At 46.9% G+C, this 27,032-nt stretch overlaps 1 protein-coding gene across 1 annotated transcript; it reads left to right on the top strand.

Annotated features, from left to right (window-relative positions):
• The first annotated feature begins 1,105 nt into the window (after window positions 1–1,105).
• Window positions 1,106–25,078, top strand: sema4gb (sema domain, immunoglobulin domain (Ig), transmembrane domain (TM) and short cytoplasmic domain, (semaphorin) 4Gb). The gene is made up of 15 exons (XM_062378393.1): window positions 1,106–1,220; window positions 5,193–5,442; window positions 12,177–12,325; window positions 12,621–12,683; window positions 12,920–13,018; window positions 13,111–13,204; window positions 13,294–13,407; window positions 13,757–13,911; window positions 16,731–16,906; window positions 18,255–18,393; window positions 18,478–18,700; window positions 18,807–18,922; window positions 19,358–19,512; window positions 20,965–21,026; window positions 21,547–25,078. Exons 2-15 carry the CDS (start codon window positions 5,298–5,300, stop codon window positions 22,512–22,514), a joined length of 2,658 nt encoding a protein of 885 aa, XP_062234377.1. The 5' UTR covers window positions 1,106–1,220; window positions 5,193–5,297; the 3' UTR covers window positions 22,515–25,078.
• The last annotated feature ends 1,954 nt before the right edge of the window (window positions 25,079–27,032 follow it).

Genomic DNA, 27,032 nt, shown 5'->3' with positions numbered 1-27,032 from the left:
AGGAAATGTACACAACAGTCGGGTGGGGCTGTTTTCAGAGGGGAAATCAAAAGGGAATATTACCATCGGTCTGAAACAATATTTAATATCAGTTCCCTCTGTTATTTGTGATTAGTTTTGAAAACGCAGCATCACATGAAAGGGCATTAAATCGATCTAACTGATGGCTTTGGATGTTTTTATTTTTATCAGGTGGAAAACTGCATCAAAACTTGACCTCAATTGTATCAACAATATTTTGACTTCATTTCTGCTCATTGGGACGAAGTGGAGATGCGTCTTCTGTCTCTATTTACTGTTTATAATAGTATATTTCTCCATTTAAAATACTGACTGTCAGGATGTACTTCAGATTCAAATCCATTTATCAACACCTTCACGATTTTAATAATTTAAAACATGTAAAGCTTGTGTAGCTTATAATACTGGAATCAGAAATGTATAATTATTATTTATTATGTTTTAAAAAACAATTACAAAGGGCTTCATAATAACCTAGATGGCAATAATCAATAAAAAGGACTTCAACCCTTTGGTCTATTTTGGAGAATATGATTAAAAATAGAGGGGAGACATGTGTTACCACGAGCCACCAGCAGATGGCAGTCAAGTTAAACTTCTACAACTGCGACAGACCTTCACAAGAAAATGGAAAATACATTTTGGGTCAAATGTTTTATAATTACACAATTTCAAAAGAAGGGCAGAAAGAAATCAAAACGTTTGAGATGGGGTTTTATTACCTTTGTGAACCAGTGAACCAGGAATGTGCACCTTTGCTCCAAAAACACTGACCTTATGGATTTCACTTTCATACGAAATTTTCCATACAAGTTTACTAAATAAATTAAATGTTAATTTATATGTATAAGTTTAACATATTTAATCAAATCACTTGATTCACTCTAACTACATGAGATAAATGTAGTTAATTGAACGTGAAATTATGTAATAAAGACACATGAAGCCTAATTGAAATACATATTAGTATGTATTCGGCACAATTATGTTTATAGAGAGAGCGAGGGGTGGGGGGTGTGAGGAGAGAGAGAGGGAGAGAGAGAGAGAGAGCGGGCTAGATGGGATGTGTGTGTGTCTGTGTGTGTGTCTGTGTGTGTGTGCGCGCATTGGGTAACCGCAGCAGCAGCAGTGTTCCAGCAGCTTCAGTTCCGCGGACACGAGGACGAGGATTTATTTCGCGGACTCCAGAAAACACGCAGGTGAGTGTTTGTCGTCTTTTCACGCGCTCTCTCCGTTTCTCCCACTTTTCTCCTGCGCACATGTGTGTGTTCTGACTGAAGGTGAACACACACAGACACACACGGACACGGACACACACACTGTGCAGTGCGGAGCCTCTCTCTCTCTCTCTCTCGGTGCTGCAGTCCGGTCCAGGTCGCACAGGTGCGCTTGTTTTACGCATCCACAGTGCACGTGTGCGGACTCTTAACAAACTGTGTCTCGTGACTTAAAGACACATTCTTCATCCAGTTATCGTCTGGAGTCTAGAATCTAGAGTCTCTGCGGACCTGTCCTCGGTCGGTCGCTCCACATCTGTGACGTCTCATTGGTTTCAAATTATTCTCCAATGCATTAACTTCTTTAATAATCGATCATCTGTGATCAGATCATTTCTATTGTCTCAGAGGAAGCTGGTGAACAAGGTTCCATGTTTCTTCTGATCGGAAGAAGTTTCCTTTAAATGTAATTTCTCTGTAAATTAAGTCATTGGAGAATAAAACACTTAGTCTTTGTTTTCAGTGAAATCTCCTCTTTAGTCCTGATGGATTCAGACTTGCTCAGTGCACGTTCTCCACCTGTTTGTAATGTTGTGTTCTCTTCTCGTCTTGTGTTGTGTTGATGCTACTTCAGAATCGTTCCTTCTCACTAGTGCGTTGTCCCCAGACACGCCTACAATAAACTGTCACATGTTGGATTTGTGAAACTCCTCCAGGCGTTTGACGACAGGTTTCAGGACGTGAAGAGTAAACAGAAGGATCTGAACATATTTGCCTTTTGGTTCAATGTGGAACCGGCTGATCGTGAAGTCATCGAGACGTAAAGCTACGATGAGCTCGGAGCTACAGTCGACACAATAAACCTCCGGGAGCTGAACACACGTCTGAAGGATCTACTCGTGCTCTGAAGTTTGAGTCTCTATTTGGACGAAGTACATCTGTGAGCGGGGTCTTTTCAAAACGGCAAAGATCCAGTGTGCTCACGAATGACTGAACCAAACCTAGAAAACATGTGGGAGTAGCATCATCACTACCATCTGACATCAGACGTTCATCTTCGTCAGATTGTTCTATAATCCTGAATCAATCAGGCAATGTCAGGGTCAACTCTAACCCTTAGGACCCTTAGGACCCTTTGGCACGTCCCACTTCTGGAGGATCAAAGACACTGTGTCTGGTCAAATGTTTAGTTTTTGATATTTTAAACAAACAATGTAGAGAATCGTTCTGAAGAACTCTACTGAACAGAACCGGGTCTTGGATTGCTGGTGGTTTCAGATTCAACCACATGAGTTTAGATTAAATGTCAACGACGCTTATTTCCTTTGGTTTTGGCTGAAAATAGCAATTTGTTCCAAACCTTCATTTAACTGAGGAGAAAAACCTTCTGACTTTGAAGACGAAGCTAATTTCCCTGTGCATCATAACTCGGGCGGCACAGTGGCGCAGCGGGTGACCTTGTGGCCTCACAGCAACGAGCCTCTGGAAGCTGCGTGGGTTTCCTCCGGGGACTCCCTCCCACAGTCCAGAGACATGCAGGTTAATTGCCCTGTAGGTGTAAACGGTTGTTTGTTCGGAGATCAGCTGGTTGACAGTTCTGTGCTCACGCCTCCATCCCATGATACTTTCAGACGGAGCCGACAGATCAGATCCGGATGATTTCAATAATAACTCAGGAACTGGGCAGAAGAGGAGTCATGGAAATGAGGTGTTTGTCCTAAGAACTTATTTTCACATGTTGTCATTTTTATCAGCTGGACCCAGACACAGAACTTCTACCATAACGTGTGTTTCTAGAGGCAGATTCATTTAAGCACATAATATTCAAAACAGGTTATGTATTAGTTTAAAAGAGACAATTGGACATATATTGTTAAAGAAGAGAAATAACACAGAGAAGGAAGAATATAAACTCTAAATGCAGTTAAATAACAAACAGCTCTTTCTCTTTGCAATTCAAATGTTTAATCTGAACATTTCTAATTTCAACCTGTTTTTATTGATCTCTCTGCAGAAGTGTCAGGCTCAGTATGAACACATCATCCTGACACATGCTAGCATAGAAGAGACAGGTGTGAGTAGCGTCATCACGACCATCTGACGTCAGACGCTCACCACAGAGAAGAAACACTAAACGTCTCCTACAAGTCGTCTTTGCTTTAGAAGTAAAGAAGTTAATATCAAGTGAAGAACCTGTGTACAAGCATGAAGTTAATTTCACATCATTTTATTAGAATGTGTTATTATTCAGGCTCTGAGCACCGAAAACTAATTTATTGATCTTTCTGCTGAAATGTCAGTCCGGGTTATTTAGCATATCGTCCGTGACGGATGGAAAACAGCTTCATCATATTCTAGAAACCTGATCTGTGGGGGGTGAACAGAACTCATGTCCTTCTGTTGGATGAGCAGAGACCATCACCGGAACTGGGTTTAACCGTCCCAGTTCACTTGTCTCCGGCTCAACGCTGCTCTGTTCGATTCCTCTCGTCTCATGCGTGACCCGCTCGTCCTCGTGCCGGTGTCGAGGCAGATGTGTTTACTTTTCCCTCCTGGAGTTTCCATGCTTTCATCAACGAGGCCACAGCGAGCTGTCAGCGCCGGCACACGCAACGCAGAGGCAGATGTGTTGAGACGATGGTGTGTTCGATGCTGTGAGGGCAGCGGCTTGAAGCTGAAGCTGAAGCTACATCCATAATCCCACAATTCAGTTTGAAACGCAATAACTTCAGAGCCGCTGAACCAGTTTGAAAACTCTGCTGGTCCCAGTTTGAGTTTGAAAATGTGGGTTTTAGTCTGGAAGGACTTTTCAGGTCACCTCGAATCTGAGAATTCATATTCATGTCCTCCACACTATGGACTGGGATTCAAACTGATCCAAAACCCTCATGTGGACCAGTTTGTTTTAGTGTGAGAGATAATCCTGAATGAACGTCAGATACTTGAATCTCCTCCTTTAGGCCGGTTTGAACGCTCAGCGGCCGACCCGCTCACCGAGGGTCACCCGCCTCGCCGTGCTTCATGCCGATGAGTGATTAGCAGCAGCAGCTGTGGAGATTAAACTGGTAATTCCCCAGTGTCACCGCGTCGTGCAGAGGGATTCCCAGTGTTGACCCTTTGATCAGTGCGAGGCGCGAGCAGCCAGGTGGAGAGCGTCCGGATGGCACCGGGCCTAATCTCCAGATTACCCATCATGCTGCTCCGCCGTGCACCCAGTTAATTAAGAGAGGAAGTCGTGTGTTGGAGTATCACGTCACTGGGACACGCTGTTTAACTCCCAGAACTTTTCAAGTGGGCTTTCATGTAACGGGCGACTCGCTCCTTCACTCCGGCTGATTGCTTGTTGTCGTCTGAGAGTGATCGTGCATAAGAGCAAGTCGTTTTCAAATCCTGGTTCCAAGTCGGCAGGAGAGTTCACCTGAGGAAGGTTCACCTGAGGTCCTTGTTCCCATTGGACGTGTTTATGAAATATCATGAAGACCTCGTTAATCAGACATCAAGGAAGATGAGGAAGTGTAATATCTCTGATGACCTGTTAAGGGTGTTTCATCAATTAAAGGAGACGTTGGAAGTTTTTCTCTGTTTCTTTCTTCTCGTTCTGCAAAGTTAAAAAGCCCAAAGTCTCCTGAAACACCTGCGTGGAGCTAAAACCAGTTGTTTGAGACAGAGGCTGAAAGGAGGGGCTGCAGCAATGGACAGTCTGAGGAAACACTGATAAAAAGAAGGAACCTGAACATGAGCTGAATATGAATTGAATTGAATTTTCTTTTGTACTTTCGATGTGTACTTTGAAGTACTTTTTGTTAATCTGACGGCTGTACAGTAGTTGCTGTTATTTTTTAGATCAAGGTGTTGGGTTAAACAATGTACTTGCACAGAAACAGGGACTGGTTGGTTGACATGTTTCCCTTCTTCATGTTGTGTTCACACTCTGTTTTCTGTTTTGCTGTCCAGACTCAGCTGGAGGAGCGTCTCTCAGCTCGACCTCCGGACACACACACACTCTCCCTCACACGTTGTGTACAAGCAGCTGATTGGACCCGGGTGTGTGTGGTAAACATGGGAGAGCAGAGGTCAGTCCAACCCGTCCTGCTCCTGCTGCTGCTCCCGCTGCTCCTCACCAGGCTGTCCCAGCTGTGGGCCTTCCCCTTCAGCCCGTCTCTGGACCTGGACGTCACGCCCAGGACAACGGTCTTCTCCAAAGGTGATGGGGGGGGGGGGGGTACAGAGACATCTCCTTTCACTCAGGAAACAAGGATACTGTGTTCAGTGAATATAATGAAGTATGTTGTTGTAGCTGAGTTTAAAGCTGGACCTGGAGCAGAGGCTTGATTTCAGATCTCCTTTATCCAGTATCATCATAATCCAGTTCCTCTGCAAACAGGATCTGGAAACACTTTTTGCCAGTTTGTAAACAAATAAACAAACGGTGGCAACATGCATCATTATGAGAACTGTACTCACAAGTTGTTGACTGTTAAAAACCCGATTCCAGTTGCATCCATGCAAACACGTGCCTCAGCTCCTCTCACCTCTCTGTCCTTATTTGATGCTGCTGCAGCTTCCTCCCCCCCCCCCCCCCCCAAAGAAGTGGCACAGATTTTGAAGTTGGCCCTGAAGATGGCTCCTTTCTGCTCCGAGTTATTAATCGTCTCTCTCAAGCCCTGTCCTAGATCACACGGCTCAGCAAACACTTCTAATGAAACAACAGACATGACCGGAGCTCGGCTCACCTGATCACATGACCCCGTGCAGGAAGAACTGCTGAACACGCGTGTTAGTCGGACACTGGGTTTTCACACAAACATACAATCAGCACCTCTGCGCCCCCCCCCCCCTCCTGTACCTGCCTCGCCACCCCACCTCACCTTCACCCGCCCCCCCCCCCCCCCTCTCCTCGCTCCACATCACTGCGGCAGAGGCGACCACTGCAGCTGCAGCGAGGAGGGAACTCCGGCCCCGGCTCCTGCTACCTCCACTCCATCTGTCTCCACCTCACCCCCCCCCCCCCCGGTCCTCAGAGGACAAGTATTATTAGAGGACGGGTGGAGGAACAGGGCCTCCTCATAAGAGCTGCAGAGAGTGAGACGATGGGAGAATCAGTCAGGATGATGTGTCCATGAAGCACATCTCCAGAATGGCTCCTGTAAAGAAGTGCAGTTATAAGATCGGTGTGATTGATGCATTCATGGTTAATAAACTTTGAATAAACAGACGAGCAGCCCTTGATTTAATTTCCACGGTTACTTATCAGCCAGTTTAAAAGGCTCCTCAGTCGTGAAGTAAGTTTCTAACAGCCTCCATTGTCTGTTCTGAAAGCTCTGAATCCTCCCCGGTCTATTTATTTACTCGTCTCTGACCCGGCCTCGGATTATAAATCAAACATCCTCTGCTTCTCCACCAGCGCTCTCTGTGCTGCAGCCTCATCGCACATCGTGGTTTTCTCTTTGCCCTCGTACCAACTTGTCCTTGACCCACTTTCCAAACACCAGGGGAAGCGAGTCAGTGCATGTGAGTGTGCAGGATGTGCACGTGTGTCAGCCTGCGTCTCATCTGTCTCCGTATGTGTCTGAGTAAAAGGGTTGGGGGGTGGTGGTGGGGGGGTATTTGGACGTCACTTTCCCTGTAGAAACACATGTCCCCCACTGGGGTTCACACGTCCGCCTGCTCTATATGGAGAGATAACGTGGGTGTCGCCACCTATGGGTGACCTTGTGGGAGGATTTATGTCGTGTCTCTCAGCTGGGGGGGGGGCGCTCGTTAATTTACCGTATGCTTTACAGACGGGGTGGGGGGGGACACACGCTGCGTCAAAGGGGGCTCAGATTGATGAGAGAGAGGAAATTGTTGGAGTGAAGTGAAAGTAGCAGGAAAACAAATCAACCTCATTTCCTGGTTTAGTCTCATTTCCCTTCCACGTCACATGATTTGGGTTTTGAGGCGTTTTAGTGAGGACGTGGATAAAGATTGTTATTTTGAAATGATATTAAAGACGAGCCACAGACGTAGAGGGTGAAGACGTCAACAGGACGAGGACATTCCAGATCTCCTGCTGCTTCTTCAGATATGAAACACAAACTGTCCTTGTGTGGAGAACGTTGGTTTGTAGACCAGACATCTCCCATTCATCAGTTAATAGAGAAAGTTGTGCAGCTTCAGGCGATTTCACCGGATTGTGTTGTCAATGTTTGACCAAGTTCTGAACTCTGATGTTTGCCCTCCTTCTTCTGCCTCTGCCACCAGACCTGAAGCAATGCAGTTGTGAAATATTGATGTCCTGTAACGTGTCGCTCGTGAGGCTCCATGTTGATACTTTGCCTTCACGTGCACGAGGAGGGTTTCTGGATCACAGATCCAACGAGAGGAGCCAGCGTTGGTTCAACAACTCACCGTTCAGCCAAGTCCATCGTTGTCTGAGACGAGTGCCCGAGCAGCTGCGTCTCCAGCACGTTGAACACACAAAATATTGATTATTTACTCACATTATCAACCCGGCCACGGCTGTTTGACGGAAGCTGTTTAATCTCTTGTTTTTCCTCTTTCATGCTTCAGACCCTTAAATCAGAAAAGACGTCCATGAGGATTTGATCCTGTTCCCCTGTGACAGAATCTTATCTGTGATTCACTGAAAGCGTTTGTGTGTCGGCTTCTTTTTGTGCGTCTGGTGCTAAATCGATCACTTTTTTAAAACGTCTCAAAATGTCTCAACGATGCCAGAACCCAACTTCCAAAGTTCCTGTCTGATTTGTCTCACATGTCGAACCCTGTGATTGACAGGGCGTCCGTCAAGGATTGAGCGGTTTGACTAAAAGGACGGAATAACTGAGGGGACCACACTCGGCTTCATGCACAGCTCGTTGTCTTGTATTGTGGTTCAGCAGGGCACCCAGTTGTGCGTTTGTTCTTACACAACACAGAGTCACTTCCCTGGCTCTCGGGCCTGGTGCAGAAACCAGGAGATGCTTATATAATGTGGACAGAGTTGACAACAGCTGACAGTTCTTACACTGTTCAAAGAAGTTAAGTCAGGCTTTCCTTCCAGCATTTGTTCCCCAATCTGTGTGTGTGTGTTTGTGTGTCTGTGTGTGTCTGTGTGTGTGTGTCACATGCTCAAACACACAGTGGATTTACTCTCTAACTTGGACCCCACATTGAGGATTACAATGTTTGGGCACATTCTGGTCGCACCACCTGTGACGGCTCAGCGTTTAGACACACAACACTAACACACACACACAACAGACACACACAACACACACACTCAGACCTTCTGAGTCACTGATAGAAAGTTCTTCACTCTGAAATGAAGAGAGAGAGTGTGTGTGTGTGTTATGTTTTCAGATTAGTTTAAGGTTCACGTCAAGATTCAGGTGAAGTTTAAGGTTATGTAAATAGTAGCTATGGTTAAGATAAGAGGTGTGTGTGTGTGTGTGTGTGTGCGTGTGCGTGTGCGTGTGCGTTTTGTGTGTACACACTGGAAAAAATGGCAGATGTTCCTCACGCACACACACACACACACACAGGAGGACAACAGTAAACAGAATTCAGCCTCTCACACACTTCGGCGCTCTGTTGACTTTCCTCATTGATTTTGTTTCAAAGCACAAGGTACAGTGTGTGAGTCTGTGTGTGAGAGTGTGAGTCTGTGTGTGTGTGTGTGTGTGTTTCTTTGGAAGTCAGTTTGTATAATGTTGCCAGAAATTCATTGTTCATGAATTTGACTGAAAATCACTCAGGTCATTTTTTGGGCCTAAACCAAACGTTAACCTTCTGGTGTCGTGACTCTGCTGTCGTCTGTGTGTTGTTGTGGGTCTTTTCTTTGTTGACCTTGTTGTTTTTTTTTCATTTCATTTCCTGTTTTATTTTGCAACTGACTTACTTAACTTCCTGGTTTCCTCTCTGCTGTTGAGTATCCATCACAAGACTTAAACTTATCAGTGAATTTGGTGCAGATTCAAATGAAAATCCAGATTTATCAGATCTGGGCCGATCTGCAGGATTTAACTCATCGTTGGTTTTCTCTCTCTCTCTCTCTCACGTCTGAGTGTGTGGTCACTGAAGATGGAGGGAGGCTTGAAGCAACACACACACACACACCGCCACATTGAGCCGGGTCTGACAGCGAGGTCGCCCTGCCGCCGTGGGGCCGGGGACATTGTGTTCGTCACCCTCGTCCTCCTCATCAGCTCCGTCCCGGTTATATCATGCAACCACTATTTTTATAAGATGGACCCGAGGCGTTGTGGTCACTGTGGGATGAGTCAGGAGCAGCGCGGCTCCTCAGCCTCGTTTGTGAAGTGTTCTCGCAGGGACGGGGGGGTTCACGTGTGTTTGTTGTGTTGTGTGCGTGTTTTAGCATTTTTGTTCTGTCACCCTCTGTTTGTGTTGTTGTGCATTCAAGACCATTATTGTTGTTGTGAGACCACAGCACAAATCATGTTTTCAAATGACCTGTTTTAATGAAAATATACAGATATAAAAATAAAATGCAACTGTATGATAAAGTAAAATATAAGTAAACACAAGCCGAGGTAGTGAAGTGACTGAAGAAGAAAAGTCGGATGAATAATATGGACATTTCATTGTATTTATGACGGTTATTGCAGTGTTTTGATAAATGCTGGGTTCTTGTGTGCATGTGTGGAGAGGGTGCTCTGCTGCATGACCCCCCCCCCCCCCCCCAGCACGTCCTGACCTTTGTGCGTCACAGGAGAAGCTCATTGCTCACTCACATCTGGCCGAGGCCGACTGTCCTAAACAAACACACAATTTCCACACATCTGTCGCTTTGATTCAAACAAGCACGGAACTGATTTCATCTTTCAATCTCTGAATCTGCAAAAACAACCGATCGACTTAGAAAGTGCAGAGTTGGATTTTATTTTAAACTCTACTGGAGCATTTCCTCGTCGAGGAGTTATAAATATTAATATTAATAAACGCAGTGTCAGTCTCGTATGATAATAAATTAATCTTCGCCCAGTGAGAGTTTCCCTGTAGTCGCTGATGAAGGAAGTTGACTCAGCCTCTCGTCCTCTGAGAGACGAGGACTTCCTGCTGTCTCCAGACGGGCAGCTCGGCGTGGGGGGAAGACAACGTCCTCCACGTGATGTCGGGGGGGCGGGGGGGGGGGGGGGACTCTAAACTGTTGTCAGCGTCTTGTGTCACGATGAAACTCGCTGTCACCCTCACTATCCTCGTGGTGTGTGTCTGTGTGTGTGTGTGTGTGAATCATAGCAATAGATGAATGAGTCGGTGAACGTGTGTGTGTTCTCTTCTGGTGTCTTTGTTTTGGATAAACAGGAAGTGGCGTTTCAGGCTGTTGGTCACTGTTGTTGCTTTGGAAGCATCACCTGACCTGTCAAAGTGTTTGTGTGTCTTTGTTTGTGTGTCTTTGTGTGTCGTTGGTTATTGTCTTCACTCTGTGGGACCCTGGACACGTTCCCCTGTTATTATTTTTAAACCTTGTCATTTGAAACCCAGTAAACAAAACCTGCTAAATATCAAAAGTTGCCTTTTTTCCTTGTCAGGTCATTGACTGGTTCTGCTCTTTGTTAAAGTGGTTCCTGAATCATAAAGGGGAACTAAACCAGTCACATAGAACCAGTTTACCAGTCATGATATACTTTAAATCTGTAAATTCATCTGTTGTGGTTTCATATCGCTCATTCAACGAGGAAGTGGAACCTTTTTTCCCTTTGACACAGATTTATTTCTGTGTATTTTGCTGAAATTAATGAACCACAGAGAATGAAATAGAAAAATAACATGCAGCCCCCCCCCCCCCCCCGCCTGCTGCAGTGGAGCCCCGTCGCTCCGTCAGAACAACAATGAAGAGGAGAACAGATTCCCAGTGACAGGCCTGCAGGGCCGTCACACCACAGCATCAATCTGCCAGGCGACAAATATAGGTTGTGTTATTACTGGCAGCTGGAGCATACTGTCATCAGTAGGAGATGGAGGAAGAGGAGGGAGAGGAGGGAGAGGAGGGATGTGTGGAGATGGATATGCTGCACTGTCGATACCTTCAGTGATTCTCTCCTCTGACGGCAGCTGTTCTCTCTGCGTGTGTCGGTTTCTTCTTCTTCTTTCCGTCTCATTCGTTCCATCAGACATTTAAAACTTTGTGGAGCTTCTTCTGCTCGGAGGGAATCGTGTAAACGAACCCTTCCTCCCCCCCGGTCTCACAGCAGCAGAGCAGCCTGACCCCGATACTGAGGGGCTGCGTTCCACATGCATGTGGTTCACTGCACCTCACCACGTGTTATGTGATGGGTTCATTCTGAAAAAATATAATAAATAAGACATATTCAGACACAGATTTTATCATTAATTTGGCCAATTTACTGTGTGACCCCCCCCTTCACCCTCCATCCCACACACACACACACACAGCAGTGATGATGATGATGATGATGATGATGTGGCAGCACCACTGATGTGTTCTGGCAGTACTGGGGCACAATTCCTGCTGAATGCCCTGAATGTGTGCCTCCCCCTGCCCCCCCCCCCCCGTCTCCGTCTCCATCCCCACTTTATGTCTCGACACTCAGCAATCACCCCAAGACCCCCCCACCCCCACACACACACACACACACACACACATACAGACACACCACCCATACACACCACCCCCATCTGTGGTCGGGTTACACCCCCATCTCCCCACGCTCAGCCTTTGAGGTGTGTAGACGCTGGATGTGTAGAGTCGAGAGAAACGTCTGCTTGTGCACACAGAGACATTAAAGGGGGGGGGGGGGGTCATTTATTAATAAATGAGTGTGATCCTCCTATTTGTGAACAGATTCCCTGTCAACACGTATACTGAATAAATAATACATCAAGATGTCAGTTTGGGAGATTAGAGTTTGTATCAGATGCAGTTATGATCGATGCACAGATGAAGCCGTTCCTATAACACGTGTCATTTTTCCACAGGGCTGTTGGGCAGCGTTCGCTTCAATGGCTCTTCCCAGAACTACAGCACCCTCCTGCTGGAGGAGGAGGCCGGGCGGCTGTACGTGGGAGGCAGAGGAGCTCTGTACGCACTCAACACCTCCGACATCACCACACCTGGAATCCTCACAGTGAGTGCACAGACGCCACACAGAGAAACCAGCAAACCCAGTTCACACAAGTGGTGAAAGAGGACACACTAATAATAGCTGTGAGCAGATTGAGCAGATCCTGTTGTGCGCCTGCAATTTTGTGGATATTGGATTAAATGCACAACACAACTCTGTGACGCAGCCGGAGAACTGAACTGTGCTGTCCTTCTGTTCTCGCTTCCTGTTTGTCTGCACACATTCTATCCAGAGATCTATTTATGTCTATTTATTGAGCTACCTGACCCCCCCCCCCATTACCCCCTGTTGTGTGCAGATTGATTGGGACGCATCCCCTGAACAGAAGAAGATGTGTCTGAACAAAGGAAGAGACAATCAGGTACGAGGCTGCAGCTCAACGCTCCTATTATAATTCATATTATTTATATTCTCTTCTTATCGGACGGTATAAATGAAACACTCCTGCTGCGACTCTGAGCAACTAAACTGGAGCCTGAGCATTTTGCACAGCTAATTAAATTCAGCCCAGCAGGAAGTGGATTTGCAGGTACCTGGTCTCTGGGTTTGTTTCTTCTGTTGAGACAGAAATAACTTGTTTGTCTCCGTGCTCTGCAGACGGAGTGTTTCAATCACATCCGCTTCCTGCAGCGGTTCAACGAGACGCACCTCTACGCCTGCGGAACCAACGCCTTCAGACCGCTCTGCGCTTACATAGTAAGAGCTCCTCTGATTTGATTTCACCGCGCTCAGGAGTGGAATTTGAATTGAAATGATGCATTGCCCGCTGTCCCTGATCTGTTCTCTAGGACGCAGAGCGGTTCGGCTTCTCCTCGGGCTTCGAGGAGGGAAGAGACCGGTGTCCCTACGACCCGGCAAAGGGCTACACCGGCCTCCTCCTGGGTACGCGCCCTAGTTCACCACTAAACGCCTCAGAAAGCAAAGATTCAGGTTTCCCTCCACTAACAAACCTTCTGTGATCTGCCTGTCAGACGGGGAGATGTTCACGGCCTCTCAGTACGAGTTCCGCAGCTCGCCAGACATGCGCAGAAACTTCCCCTTCCCCACGCTCAGGACCGAGGAGGCCCCGACCCAGTGGCTTCTGGGTAACTACAACTCATGGAAAATAAAAACAACAACAACAAGTATCTTCACACAGTTGTTTATCGACTGTAACTTGCAGTAAATCATTAAATGCACCAAAATTCGTTGACATTTTATAAAAATTGGACTGATAGTTGAGCTTTTACAACAGAAACTGAATAAATATCATGTGAGAAAAGTTTTTAGCGCATTGCAGCTGAAACTCATTCAGTTGTGGCAATTCAGGCAAATCACTGTCTTTAGTTTCCAAGGAGACACTTTGCAGGTTGCTCATAGGTCTGGCGTGTGTGTGTGTGTGTGTGTGTGTGTGTGTGTGTGTGTGTGTGTGTGTCTGTGTGTGTGCGTGTGCAGAGGCGGACTTCGTGGGCTCGGTGCTGCTGAAGGAGAGCGTCAACAGCTCCATCGGGGACGACGACAAGATTTACTTCTTCTTCACGGAGAGGAGCCAGGAGCAGGCGGCCTACCCGAGCCAGACCAAGGTGTCCAGGGTCGCCCGGGTCTGCAAGGTCAGAGAGCCGAGCCGAGCCGAACCACGTTAACCCCTCACTGGGTTCAGGAAGTTCATAATGAAGATGGGAAGAGAAGGAGAAAGTGTCGATGGAGAGTTTCTGCTCCTCCGGTCGTTTCTCTGTGAAGCAGCAGATTCTCGTCTCTGTTGGTTTCTTCTCTTTCTCACTGTTGCCAGGCAAACTACCAGCCCACCAACCTCCACCTCTAATGGCAGCCCCCCCCCCTCCCCTGCCTTTAGTGCCATCTCGCCCTCTTCCTCGCCTCCTCCTCCTCCTCCTCCTCCTCCTCCTCACCTCATTTCACTTGCGATCAGCATCTCCGGTCCAGACAGCGCCCGTTTCCTCGAGGTTCCTCTTCCTCTCGCTCTTCCTCCCTGATGTTTCTTTTATCTTGCACATGCTGGTGTAATTAACGTCACATCCCAGTTCGCTGCTGGGCTGAAACCACTGTTGAAGTGTGTTGTTTTTATGACAGAAACAAGAATTTCACATTTAACACCTTTTTGAGGAGATTGTGAAAAGAACTCGCAACAGAAGAGATCTGATTGGATGTCGGTGTTAACAGCCAATCAGCGAGTTAAAGTGCCAGGACCAGTCGGTGGACAGGGATTCTGGCAGGCAACAAAGGGACTGGCTGTGTTTCTCTGTCTCAGGACCAGCTGGAGATGATAATTCCACAGATTTATGATTTAATTTCTTGTATCCAAGCTTCTCCTGGAGCGGCTCCACTTCAATTTATAACCCTTTTTACGACATCACATTTCTGGCTTCATCTATCGATATTATATATTCATGTTTACTGCCCATAGTGACGCGTTCTGCTGGGTATTGATTTATTCATCAACGCTACCTTGAAATATAATTTTCTTGCAAGAACTGTGATCACTTCATTCTCGGTGTTTGGATTCTTTGAGTGGGCGAAGTTCAGGCTCCTCATCTTCCTCCTGGTGCGGCTGCAGCCTTCACCTCATCTGACTCCGTTCTGTGACTTGATTAAAGTGAAATATACATTTTACACGGTCCGACCTTGTAATTGCAGCTGTGACTTTTACCTAAAGTGACTCGTAAACGTTACTGAGAGGAGCTTATTTTAGTCTTTCACAGCCGTGAGTGGTTTGTTTTTGTTGTTCATCAAATTGAGCAAATTAAAACATCCATAAACGTTTCACCGGCCTCAGCGTGCATCCAGCAACACTTACACGTTACAGGCTCTCGCTTCAAGCATACAGTTAAACAGCAGGTAGACGGGGTGTGGCTGAACACACCCTCCTCTGCAAGAGCGACCAATCAGCTGCGAGGAGGAATCATCTGAAGAAACCCTTACAAGTAATATTCCTTTAAATATATATTTTCTTCGGATCGCACATTCCTTTACAATAATAATAACAAACAACTGCAGGCTATGGAATAATTAAGGATTTTGTCTTTACAACCTTTTAAAGACTTCACGTTCTGATAATCCTCCGTGTATCTAAAATAAGTCATTTCTGGAATGAGGTCTGGCCTCCGCTCAGCTCTGTGGAGGTGTCCGGGCTCTGGAGAGTCTAATAACTCTGAAGTAGGCCACAGCGTTGCATGCAGATGCCGAGCTGCTCCCCGGCTCGGCCCTCGTGGCAGCCACACACCAGGCCGGGTGGAGGCCGGGTGGAGGCAGATCTGCCGGCGGTGGCGCCCCTGGCAGTCGCCTCTGGAAACCGCTGACATCGGGCCATCCTGTGAGCTGCCTAACGAGTCCTCCTCCTCCTCCTCTTCCACCTCCTCCTCCTCCTCCTCCCTGCTCGACTCTGACCTCCTCGGCCGTCACAACCTAGTTTCACAGAGAACAGTGTTTTTCGGTGACACAGGCAGATGATCTGTTCCATTTCAGTCATTTTTCTATATTATGACTTCAGAAACCAGCTTCATGTTTCACAACAGAAACATCTCCAGGGATAATTCATCTACAGGCGAGTCTTTACGAGGCCATCCTTGGATTCTTGACTCTCGGATTCCCTCAGATTTACGTTGTGACAATCCGCTGACCCATGTGACTGACGTAGATTGTGATTTATCAGATCCCTTCAGCTCCTCCCTCAGTAATAACCTGGCATCCATCTCCATAGGACTCTTTTATGATGTTTTCTCCGTAGAATCCATCTTCCCCTCTCTGCCAAGGCCAGCTCTCACTCATCTGCAGTCCTTTCCCTCTCTTTGCTTTTCTCTGTCACTACAAATTGAGTTGGTATGTTTGATGGAAGTTCTCCTGATGCCACAGTTTAGCTTTAGATACTTGGGTGTCATGTGGATTTGAAGCTGCTCTGTGTCTTTGTGTGTGAGGCCGAGGCCGACAGAGCGATCTGATGAACGACACATCTCAGACGTAAACAAAGATGAGTTTTTAAAAATGAAGTCGACTCCATCTCTCTTTCCCCTCACTTTAAATGAGGTGTGCTAAATTACTCTTTTAGAGAGAGAGCTCCTGCAGCTTCACCTCCCACGGCTACAGAAATGCAATTAGAGCAAATGTGCCACAGTCGATGTGCTCAGAGTTAGAAGTCCAACGTTTCAGCTCCACTCACATAAGACTCTCTCTCTCTGCCTCCTCTACCAGTATAACCAGGTGTAAATCATGATTTGATTCCTATCATTCAGTAGACGTATGTTTGTCACTTTTTATTACAATCACATTAGTTGCCATCGACGCACACGTGATAAATGAGGGGGTTGGATTTGTGGGATTGGAAAGTGAAAATGTCAGAATACATCATCTCAAGTGAGTGACTGGATCTTGGCATTCAATGATTTTCCTGTTGCTCTGCTGTCTCCTCTGGCTGCAGACTGACTGGGGGGGGCAGCGGACCCTGCAGAGGAAGTGGACCTCCTTCCTGAAGGCCAGGATGGTTTGTTCCGTCCCAGAGTACGAGCTGCACCTCAATATCCTGCGCAGCGTGTTTGTGCTGCAGGGTCGGGACGCCCAGAGCAGCATCTTCTACGGCATCTTCGGCCTTGAGTGGTAAGAGTCGACATAGAGTTCTGCTTTTATAGAGCGATGCAGTCGAGACGTCCGCAGCACAACGTTTTCTTTCAAGAGTTTTGCCTGAACATCAATATAGACTAAATTGCACTCTATACATGCTCTATACTGCCCTCTATGTTTGCTCTATGCTGCTCTCTATATGTGCCCTATATGGTCTCTATATGTGCTCTATACCGCCTTCTACTCTACACTGCTCTCTTTCCATATCATCCTCTACTTTCAGATATATATTGAACTCTGTATTGCACTCTATAACCGCTCATAATGACCATCACCATGCAGTGCAAGATGGCGTCACCGGTATCCAGGATACTTTGGCTTCAATCACAGTTGAAGAGGCGGCGTCCATCTTTATTTAGTCAGTGGTATTTAAGATCATTAAAGTTATTATTTCAACTTCCAGGTGAGTTGTTATTGAGCTGCTGTCGAAGCTGATGGACGACGGCTGCGCTGAGTGTGTGTGTGTTTATGCTGATGTGCTGAGTCATGCTGCATAAAACTGTCCCGGGGGGGGCGGGCAGGTTAGATTGTGATGTAGAGGACTCTGCAGTAAATGGTCCATAATCCTCTGTTTCTTCTTTGTGTCTTTTCTTATTTATTTCACATTCGAGCTCGTTTTTTCTTAATTCCTCTCTCTCGCTCTCTCTCTCTCTCTCTCTCTCTCTCTCTCTCTCACTCTCTCTCTCTCTCACACCTGTGTGAGTGCCAGTCAACGCCGTGCATTAGTCACACCCGTGCATGAATGAGTAAACCCCCCCCGGGCGACACCTCCCCCCAGATTTAAAGACAGATTCTGGTTTCACGTCAGCCTCCCTCTCCTCACCTGAGTGCTTTTGAAGGGGGTCCCACAGCGGACAGAAGAATGTGACGCACACATCCCCCCCCCCCCCCCCCCCCCCCCTTGTTACTAATCCTACCTTCAAGGCCTCAGATCATGGGTCACCTGGCTGTTGACTCATGCTGCTGTTATGTGGTCGGACAAATCTTTTCTTTTGCAGGTGCTTCAGGAAAACCACAAATGGGTTTTTATTTCTGACTCACAGGGAGTGTGTGTGTGTGGGGGGGGGGGTTAGCTCTCTGGCTAAAGGAGGGAGAATCACACACCTCCTCTCCCACGTGTACACACAACACAAATAAATGATCACATCCAGGAGGAAAATGAGATGAAAAACAAAACGTCAACACCCGCAGAGTTTTCAGGGGTGTTTGAAATCTGATCCCGGTGGCAGTCGCTCCTCAGACAATAACCTCTCAGTGTTTGTTCAGCGTTGAATCATTAATCCTGAGCGTGTCCTCTGGACGTGGGGGGGGTATCGTCTTTCAGGAAGAACATCAAGGCCTCTGCGATTTGCCAGTACGCCTTCTCAGATGTGCAGAAGGTGTTCGAGGGGCCGTACATGGAGGTGCAGGACTCGAAGTGGAGGGAGTACACAGGGAAGGTGCCGGAGCCGAGACCTGGATCTGTAAGTTCAAAATAAAACTTCACACGATCGTGTTATTATCCGGCTCCCCCCCACCCCCCCTGTTTAAACAACCCTTTTTCTCAGTGTATAACAGATCGGCACCGGGCCCAGGGCATCAACTCTTCTCGTGACCTCCCGGACAATGTCCTCACCTTCGCCAGGAGGCATCCACTCATGGCCGGCCAGGTGCACCCAGTGGGAGTGCGCCCCCTGTTGTTCAAGAGGAGCGTCAACTACGTCAAGATGGTCGTGCACAGGGAGCCGGCGCTGGATGGAAACATTTACACCGTCCTGTTTTTGGGAACTGGTGAGTCCAGCGACCCCGGTGGAAAGACAACTCTAAGACCTGCTCTGTTTAGTTGTGTGTTGTTATCCCGGTTTCCTGTTTGACGAGGTTGTGTCTCCTCCTGCAGATGACGGCTGGCTGCACAGAGCTGTGGACATCGAAGGAGAAATGCACATCATAGAGGAGCTGCAGCTGTTTGACAAACCTCAGCCCGTGGAGAGCCTGGTCATCTCCTCGGCTCTGGTACGTTTGCATGCACGACAAATTAACCGGGGTTTAAATGGCCGATGACATAATCGATCGAGCCGGGGCTGATAAATTATCTGCGTACAAATGAGGTATAAACATGATGTTCACATTTGATTTTCACTTATTGATCCAAATCAGTAAATTAGATCATTTTCAAGTGAGGTATAAACATGATGTTCACATTTGATTTTCACTTATTGATCCAAATCAGTAAATTAGATCATTTTTTATTTCTCCTCACCAGCAACAGCTAGTGGCCTGAGGCATTGAATTTAGGGTTTATTGGTCCATCCCAATCTGAAATCTGAACTGATATCTCAAGAATACGTTGAGGATATTTTTGCACTATTGGTACAAAGTCGGACTTAAGCATGAACTGATTAGAATTTGGTGCTTATGTTTAAATTAATCACATTCTTTGTTTCCCAGCGGAGCGTCTACGTGGGCTCACACTCTGGAGTCGTGCAGCTGCCGATGTCGGCCTGTCGGAGATACACTTCCTGTTACGACTGCGTGTTCGCCAGAGACCCGTTCTGCGGCTGGGACGGGGGGGCGTGTGTAGAAATATCCTCCAGTGCACAGAGGTGAGGTGCTGGAATAATGTTTAGCACATTTAATATTATTATTATAAACATCCTCTTTCAACATAATAAACCTCCAAACAGAGATGAACCATTTTGACAATGTTCACTTTTGCATAACTCAACCTTTTCACACGATGTTTACTTCTTCGCCTTCGGGGCCAAAAACAGATCCTGGGTCTTATTAATTATTTATACGCTTTACTTCCCCTTCCGACTCTTTATGAAAGCAGGTCTGAGACAATGTAGTCGACCTCAATTTGTCTCATCAGCCAGTTGCAGCTCAGCGGGAGCTTCATCGGAAGTGGGAAGGTTTGAATTACAAATGAGTTACCCTCTAAAAACCCACTGAAAGAAATTCATTCAGATTTTTCAAATCTTAAATCAGCATTTAAAACAGAGAAACACTTAAAATTAATTATTTAGGCTTTACTGCTTCCTAATTTACAGTTTTTGTCAACAATCAACATTTTACTATCGTCATTATCTGTTCACAAGTGGAGTTATTGACAATTGCTTTTTGTAAGCAGAAAGATTTGTCAATTTATTTGGAGATTTACTTGAATGAAATGGTTGAGTTCTGTCAAATTAAATCCACTGGAAGAGATTTTTTATAAAAACATAGATCGTTAATTCTTAGTTTTAGCAGCTTGTAAAGTGTTTTTCATCGTGTACGGTTTGACCCGAGGATACTGGGAGTGTTGGGATTCATTCTTCCCACCAAACACACTCTCTCTCTCTCTCTCTCTCTCACACACACACACACACCTACCCAGACACACACTTTGGCTCCATCTTGCACTGGGGCCTGTTTGTGCACCTCTTCATTCACTCTGCATGAATGAGTAGCAGACATCTTAATCTCCATTGCTGCTCTGGACACCTCGGCCTCTCCTGTGGATTGGTTTGGGAGCGTTTGAGGCAGCAGCCCAGTCGGGACACGTTAATGGGAAACCTTACGTTATCCTGGTTTACAGCGAGTATTCAATGGCCTCTTCATTCTGAAGCAGTGACATTATTTCTGTTATCAGTCTTGGAGAAATATGGCTGGAGAGTAAAACGGGATTATTCTGAGCTGCACTGGGTTTAAAAATCAATATTCTCTCCCTCTGCCTGGAACCTTCTGAAGCCTCAGTGGAGCCCATACTGCAAAAATTAAATGATTTCTGTTCCAGAAACTATGTGTTTCTCTCCTCTGACTGTAGATGTGTTGGAGTATTGTGTAATCTCACTGGGTCAGCCTCATTAAGTTGTGTGGTGTTTGACGGCTCTGGGGTTGTGTTTTCACCAGGAAACCAACACAATATCACTTTTTAACCTTTAATCAGCAGCTTGATTAAAGTAAGTTGGATGGAGAACGTTTCCTCTCTCGTTCCCGCTCCATGCTTCTCCTGTGCTTCTGCTTAAATCAGGTTTAAATACTCAGTGACTGAATTTTAAATCATCTTATTTCAGGTCAAACATAACTCAGGATATTCTGAGAGGGACCAGAGGCTGCAAGGAGAATTTGGGAAACGGTATGTTATACACACACACACACACACACACACACACACACACACACACACACAGACCCACACTACTCTACATCCGATCTGCTTTTAATTCTTTATTCTCACCTGCCGCTCAGTGTCCTTGGTGAGTTTGCCTGCCTCCCTCTATCTTTGTCTCTCTCTCTCTCTCATACACACACTCACACAGATTATGGGGTTAAGAAGTCCAACACACACACACACACAGACACACACACCTCTTTTCTCTGCCTGAAAACTCCAGCACTTAGCAGCTATTAAGAGATTCCACTGGGTGTGTGTCCCCCCCCCCCAATCCCCCAGGTCCCAGCGCTCACATTTTAATCAGTTGCTCTGCCTCCGGAGGTCAGGCGGTCGCTCTGGCTGCATTGCAGAGCTCGCCACGTTTAAAGAGGCTTATGAAATGTAATAGAAAGAGATGGCGGCGGGCTGCTCACCTGACGCCCGTCCGTCTCTCTGTCCTCCTGCCGTCTCCTCATCTCTGTTTCTTGTCTCTTGTCCTCAGTCGTCCATCGGCGTCGCTCTGTGATGTCGGGCGACGACGTGCTGCTCCAGTGTGAACTACGCTCCAACCTGGCGACGCCACGCTGGACCCTGAATGGTAAAGACCTCCAGGGGTTCGACCTGAACTCGGGCTACCGCATCGGCACAGACGGCCTCCTCATCATCGGCGCCCGGGCCCAGCAGAGCGGGTCGTACCGCTGCCTCGCCGTGGAGAACTCGGTCTCGGTGCTGGTTTATCTTTACACGGTCCGGGTGCACACAGACCCGTTCTACCCCGTGGATTCCACGGCCACCACCAGCCCCACCACAGTTTCCAGCCCAGCTGTTGTCTCCACCAGCGGCCCCACCGAGCAGCCCCTGCCCTCGCCCCCCGCCCCGCTGCCTCCGGGACCCGAGTTCCAGAACTACAGACACATGGAGGCCGTGTACATCTCCCTGGTGGCCGTGCTCGGGGGGCTTTGCCTGGTGCTGAGCGTGGTGCTGCTCTACGTGAGCTTCTGCACCAGGCGGGCCTCTCGGGACCCAAAGTTCTCCCAGCAGGGGCTGCGGGTCCTGGGCGACTCCGAGAGGAAGAGGAGCTCCCTTTTTGAACTCACAACCATCTCCAGCCACTGCAACGGGCGCCAGGCGCGTCACTCCATGTCGATGCCAAACTTCGCGGACATGGGCGACGGCTTCCTGCAGATCGTTCCAGGTCAGGGAAACATGTCCCCGACCAAAACGCCTCCGCCGGCCCCTCCCCTTCCGATGCCGCCTCCCCTTCCCAGCATGGACTACGCCAACGGGCTGTCGGCCACCCTGCCCAGCGTGCTGAGGAAGATGAACGGGAACAGCTACGTGCTGCTGCGGCAGGCCGACCACGAGGGCACGTCGCCGCTCTACCACTCCTTCACAGAGGAGCTCAACAGGATCCTGGAGCAGAGGAAGCACACGCAGCTGGACCTGCAGCCGGACGAGAGCTCCATCTAGGACGTCCCTCTCACTCTTTGTCCCACTAGTTATTTATTTTGACCCCAGCTGTGACCCGTAGTCGTGGGGGGGAACTGTAACCCTGCTGTCGGAGCCCCTGATCTGAGATGTTCAGCCTCCTGAGACACAGGGTCCACGATGGACAACATTAACCAGATTGATATTCGATTCGGCCAAAGACGACAGCACAAGAAAAAACCCTGAGGAGGAAACGTAATGCTCCTCAGTCGGGCCACACAAAAGACAAACTGCTAAATGGGGCATAGGTCAAAAAATACAGAAGCTCAGGAGGCGATTCTGTCTCCTTGAGCCTGAGGAGGAGCTGAGGAAGTCCTTGGTGCCGTTAACCCTCTGTGGGGCGTGAGGTCACACTTCCTCTAGGCGTGCCCCGTGTGTCGCAATGAGCACGTTCCTGTTTTTGTCCACGGCTTCGTTGTGGTTCCTCTGACCGGAGGAACCAAGGTTTGACTCATCTGACTCGATGCAGGACTGGACTCAGATTCTCAGAGTCCGATGATCTTAATAACTTGATTGAATTGGATTCTTTGCCCCTCGATGTCGGACCTCCAGGGTTTTTTTAATGCGCAAGAATAACGTATGGCAAAGTGTACGAACTGTTACACAGTCCAAAACAAGAATCACAACGTTAACGGCTAACAAGGAGAACCAGCCCCAACTCGCCACAACAGTGCTGACCCCTTAGAAATGCACTAATCACCCAAGACTGCTGGACAAGTGAAAGGCTCACGGCGGCAGAAGTGCACGTGGAAAAGACAACAGCAAATGAACATAAACAAAATATGACAAATCAGTATCACACAATGCCAGTTTAACAAAAACACGACAAATGATGAATCCCTTCTGTAAATCGTCCAATCAGCATCAATCCTCATCACTAACAGATACACAGAGGTTAATACTGGTTTATGTGAACTCGACTAATTATCAGATAACGAGCCACATTTTTCTGTGAAAGCGGCAAAACCCCAGTTGTTTCGATCCCACAGTGAAATATGTCTTTTACATGGAGCATCACTTTAAGAAGACAGTTCTGTTAACGTGCACGACACATGACATGTTTGAGTTTATTTTCTAAACCACTCTTTTCTCATCTTTTATTCTCATGTAAATATCAATACTCACATCACAGTGGCAGCAGTAAGTTCAAATGTGTAATGTCAGTTCCAATAGAGGGTTAACTTTTACTTTGAGAATGATTCTGGAAGTAAAAGAGTTTTAAGTCTGGAACCAGGAAGATGAATCGTGACCATAAAAACATTTGATTTAGAGCAAATGAAAAAAAAAAAGGCAAATGTACAAGACTGTGGACTTAATAATTTAAAGAGTGAAGAAACTACGCTTCCCATAAACCATTGTGATCAACACCAGCTTCCACTGCTTCTTCTTGAATTGTGTTGTGGTGATTTTGTTTCCTCCTGAGATAGAACGATGATATTTCAAAGCACTGGATTCTTTCAGGACATTTTGTCACAACAAGGAAAATATACAGAAAACGGTAAATGACAGATTACTTTGTCCTCCGCCCGGTGGCAAGTTTCCCAAACCAGCAAAGCGAGGACCTTCACAAAAGCCTCCTCAGTGTTTACCTGACATCAGAGCAGTGTTAAAACAACACAAACTGCCGAGCGGACAGTTTTCCTCTGGCAAGACAAACAGCGCGATGATGAAATACAGGTAGAACGTGGAGAGAAGTGGCTGAAATGAATCTCGGGTGTAATTTGTAAACGTGTCACGGCCAAATAGAGAATCTGTCTTTGCAGCGAGGCCTTGAATCAGCAGCAGCCGCCCTCTCCGGTGACTCACAGCGGGCATCTGTCAGGGTGACAGTAACGGCAGCAGTTTGGCTCACCTCCACCAGGAGAAGACGGGGGGGGGGGGTCTGTCTGTTTGCATGGACCAATGTCGTTCGTTCAGGTCGAGGCGGACGGGGACACACTTGACCTTCATGTCCCTGTGGAATCCGGATGATGATGAAACGAGGCAGTTTTCTCTGATCCTCTCCGGTTTTTCCTTGAAAGTCACTTTGTTGTAAACCTGGACAGAATCATAATGGAGGAAATGCACTGGGGCGGAAAATGTGCTGGTGTGGATTGAGAAACCTCGGCTTCACAGGCCTCACCTTGAGTTCTGGGGTTTTTAATTAACTGAGGAAGCCGGTTGGATGAGAGGTGAAAAGTGTCCATCAGCTCTAGATTCAGCTTTTCTTTAATTACAGATACACTTTATGATTATTCAAAAGTTTGCTCCTCTGTTTATATAGAAAGCATTTCAACGTGTGAACTCAAACTTGAACCACGTCCTTCTGGGTCCTGCCGTCTCCTCGTGATGTTACAGCAACATCAGTCTCTCCTTTGAACAAATTGATCAAAGTTCTGATCGAGGATTTGTTTTTCCACATTTCCTAGTTTCTAAATGAATAATTCATGTTAATTGATGAAAGAAAAAACGGACAATTTTCAGGGGACTGATATTTATGAGTGTGTGAGATCCTGATAAGAATCTGGATCCAGTGAGTTCCATAAGTAAATATGCTTTTTACTGAGTATTTGTTTGTTTCGTGCATTATTTGAACATGTGACAGAGGATTTAGTACAAATAGATATTCTTTAAAAAAATGAACTAGCTTAGCTTTCTTGCCCGACACTTTCACCTGCTCTAAGCGTCCTGGTTATTCATGCATGGTCGCGTGTTTTCAGCTTTCTACTCTCCCTCCTCTTCATCCTCCTCCTCATCCTCCTCTTCATCACTCCTTTCTCCCCCTGTCACCTGCCTCCTTTGTCTCCCCCATCTCATCACCCCTGCACCACAGCATCATCTGCTGCTCACATCTCTCTCTCTCTCTCTCTCTCTCTCTCTCTCTCTCTCTCTCTCTCTCTCTCTCTCTCTCTCAAGGACCCTGCTGAGTTTACAAATGGCCGTGATGCCCCCCAATCAATTAGAGCCAGTTTTCAAAGAGCACTTGAGTTTGTGTTGGCGAGGGGCAGAGAGAGATGTTCTGCATTAGTTCAACATACACTTAGTCTCATTCTCATGTTTCTAGAGGGACTTGAACTCTAGAGAACGTCCTCACGTGGGTCGGGACTTTCTCCCCGAGGTTTTTTCCCTTCACATATGAAACCAACAGGAAGATTCTCTGCTCTGACAGGAAACATCAACACGCCAAGTCGCTCCTGGTGAATCCTCCAGAGAATCTCCTGGTGTACATGCGCTCATTCGGACATTATCCGGAGCTTTAACCCAATGTCCGGAGATTCGCTGGAGTTCAGTGCAATGTCCAAAAACAGTTGAGTGCCACTTATATCTTGTGCTTGCCGTAAGTGTCACACAGATTAAACATGGAGCTGATCCGTGTGAATTTAATGGTGTGACTCACTGGAAATGTTGGGTTCAATTTATTACAGTTTCAACTTGCTCCCCCCATGTCTGATATAACAGCTGAACAATCCTGCACATGTGAGAAGCTCTCTCTCTCTCTCTCTCTCTCTCGGACAATGTGTCTACAGCAGCCTGTGGCTCTGCTCTGTAAACTGTGCTCTGGACTTTTAGGTGAAGTCGCTCACGTGTCACTGGTTTTACATTCATCTTGTTTCTGTCCACGAACCCCTCATCAGCGAATCACTGGTTTTATCAGATTCTGTGACGGTACCGACATCCTGCTGATTCAAAATGCAAGCTACGCTATATTTAATGTAGGTGTAGGTTATTTCTTTAAGTGGTGGCCAAAGAAACTGGTGTAGAGTTTGCAATTTGCACAGTTGTTGTAGTTTTCCTCTGTGATCTGTGGCACTTTCCTTCATCTTGGTTCTGTACGATTTCCTGATGTTGACAATGAAGTTTAACGATTATGTGAAATGAACTTTGTTGCTTCTTGTCTGTTGAGCTGTTTCTCTTATTATGTTGGATCTTATCATCTCATCTTATTTATTTGTGTTCATTAAACTTGCTCATGTGCAGACTGGAAGAAAAAAAAAAAGGTGTTTTGCAATATGTCCTTTGGCCACAGGGGAAGTCAGGAAGTGAAGATGCAGGACGTGTCCACACTGGATCGTGTTCTCCAGACGATTCCTGGTGGTTGTCAGCTGGTGACTAGCGGCAGGGCCACGGGGGGGGGGGGGGGGGGGGGGAAATCTCACTTGTTTACATACATGTGTAACAGAGCCGAGGTGGAACATAGGCTGAGATGGGAACCATTATCAGAGCTGCAGCTAGTAACTTAGCAACAGCATCTTTATTTAGAGCCTTTAAAGTCCCCCCCCCCCCCGGGTCAAGCTGGGCCAGTTCCAATCGGGGGGGGGGGGGGGGGGGGCACCGTGCCTCAGAGGAATTTAACTGGTGTCAGAGATGAATGAAAGAATCAGACGAGAGGTGAAAATGGAAAAACCAACACGTTTTCACATTAGAATTTTAAAATTGAATTCCAGGTTTTTATTAGCACCTGTGTGAACAGACAGTTAAGCCTCTTTTATTGTCTCAACAGTTACTGCTGTCTATACTCTG

The sequence above is a fragment of the Platichthys flesus genome, chromosome 20 (genome assembly GCF_949316205.1).
Source record: "Platichthys flesus chromosome 20, fPlaFle2.1, whole genome shotgun sequence".
Taxonomy (NCBI): Eukaryota; Metazoa; Chordata; class Actinopteri; order Pleuronectiformes; family Pleuronectidae; genus Platichthys; species Platichthys flesus.
Note: the sequence above shows the minus strand (reverse complement) of the source record. Positions and strands in the feature narration are given on the sequence as shown.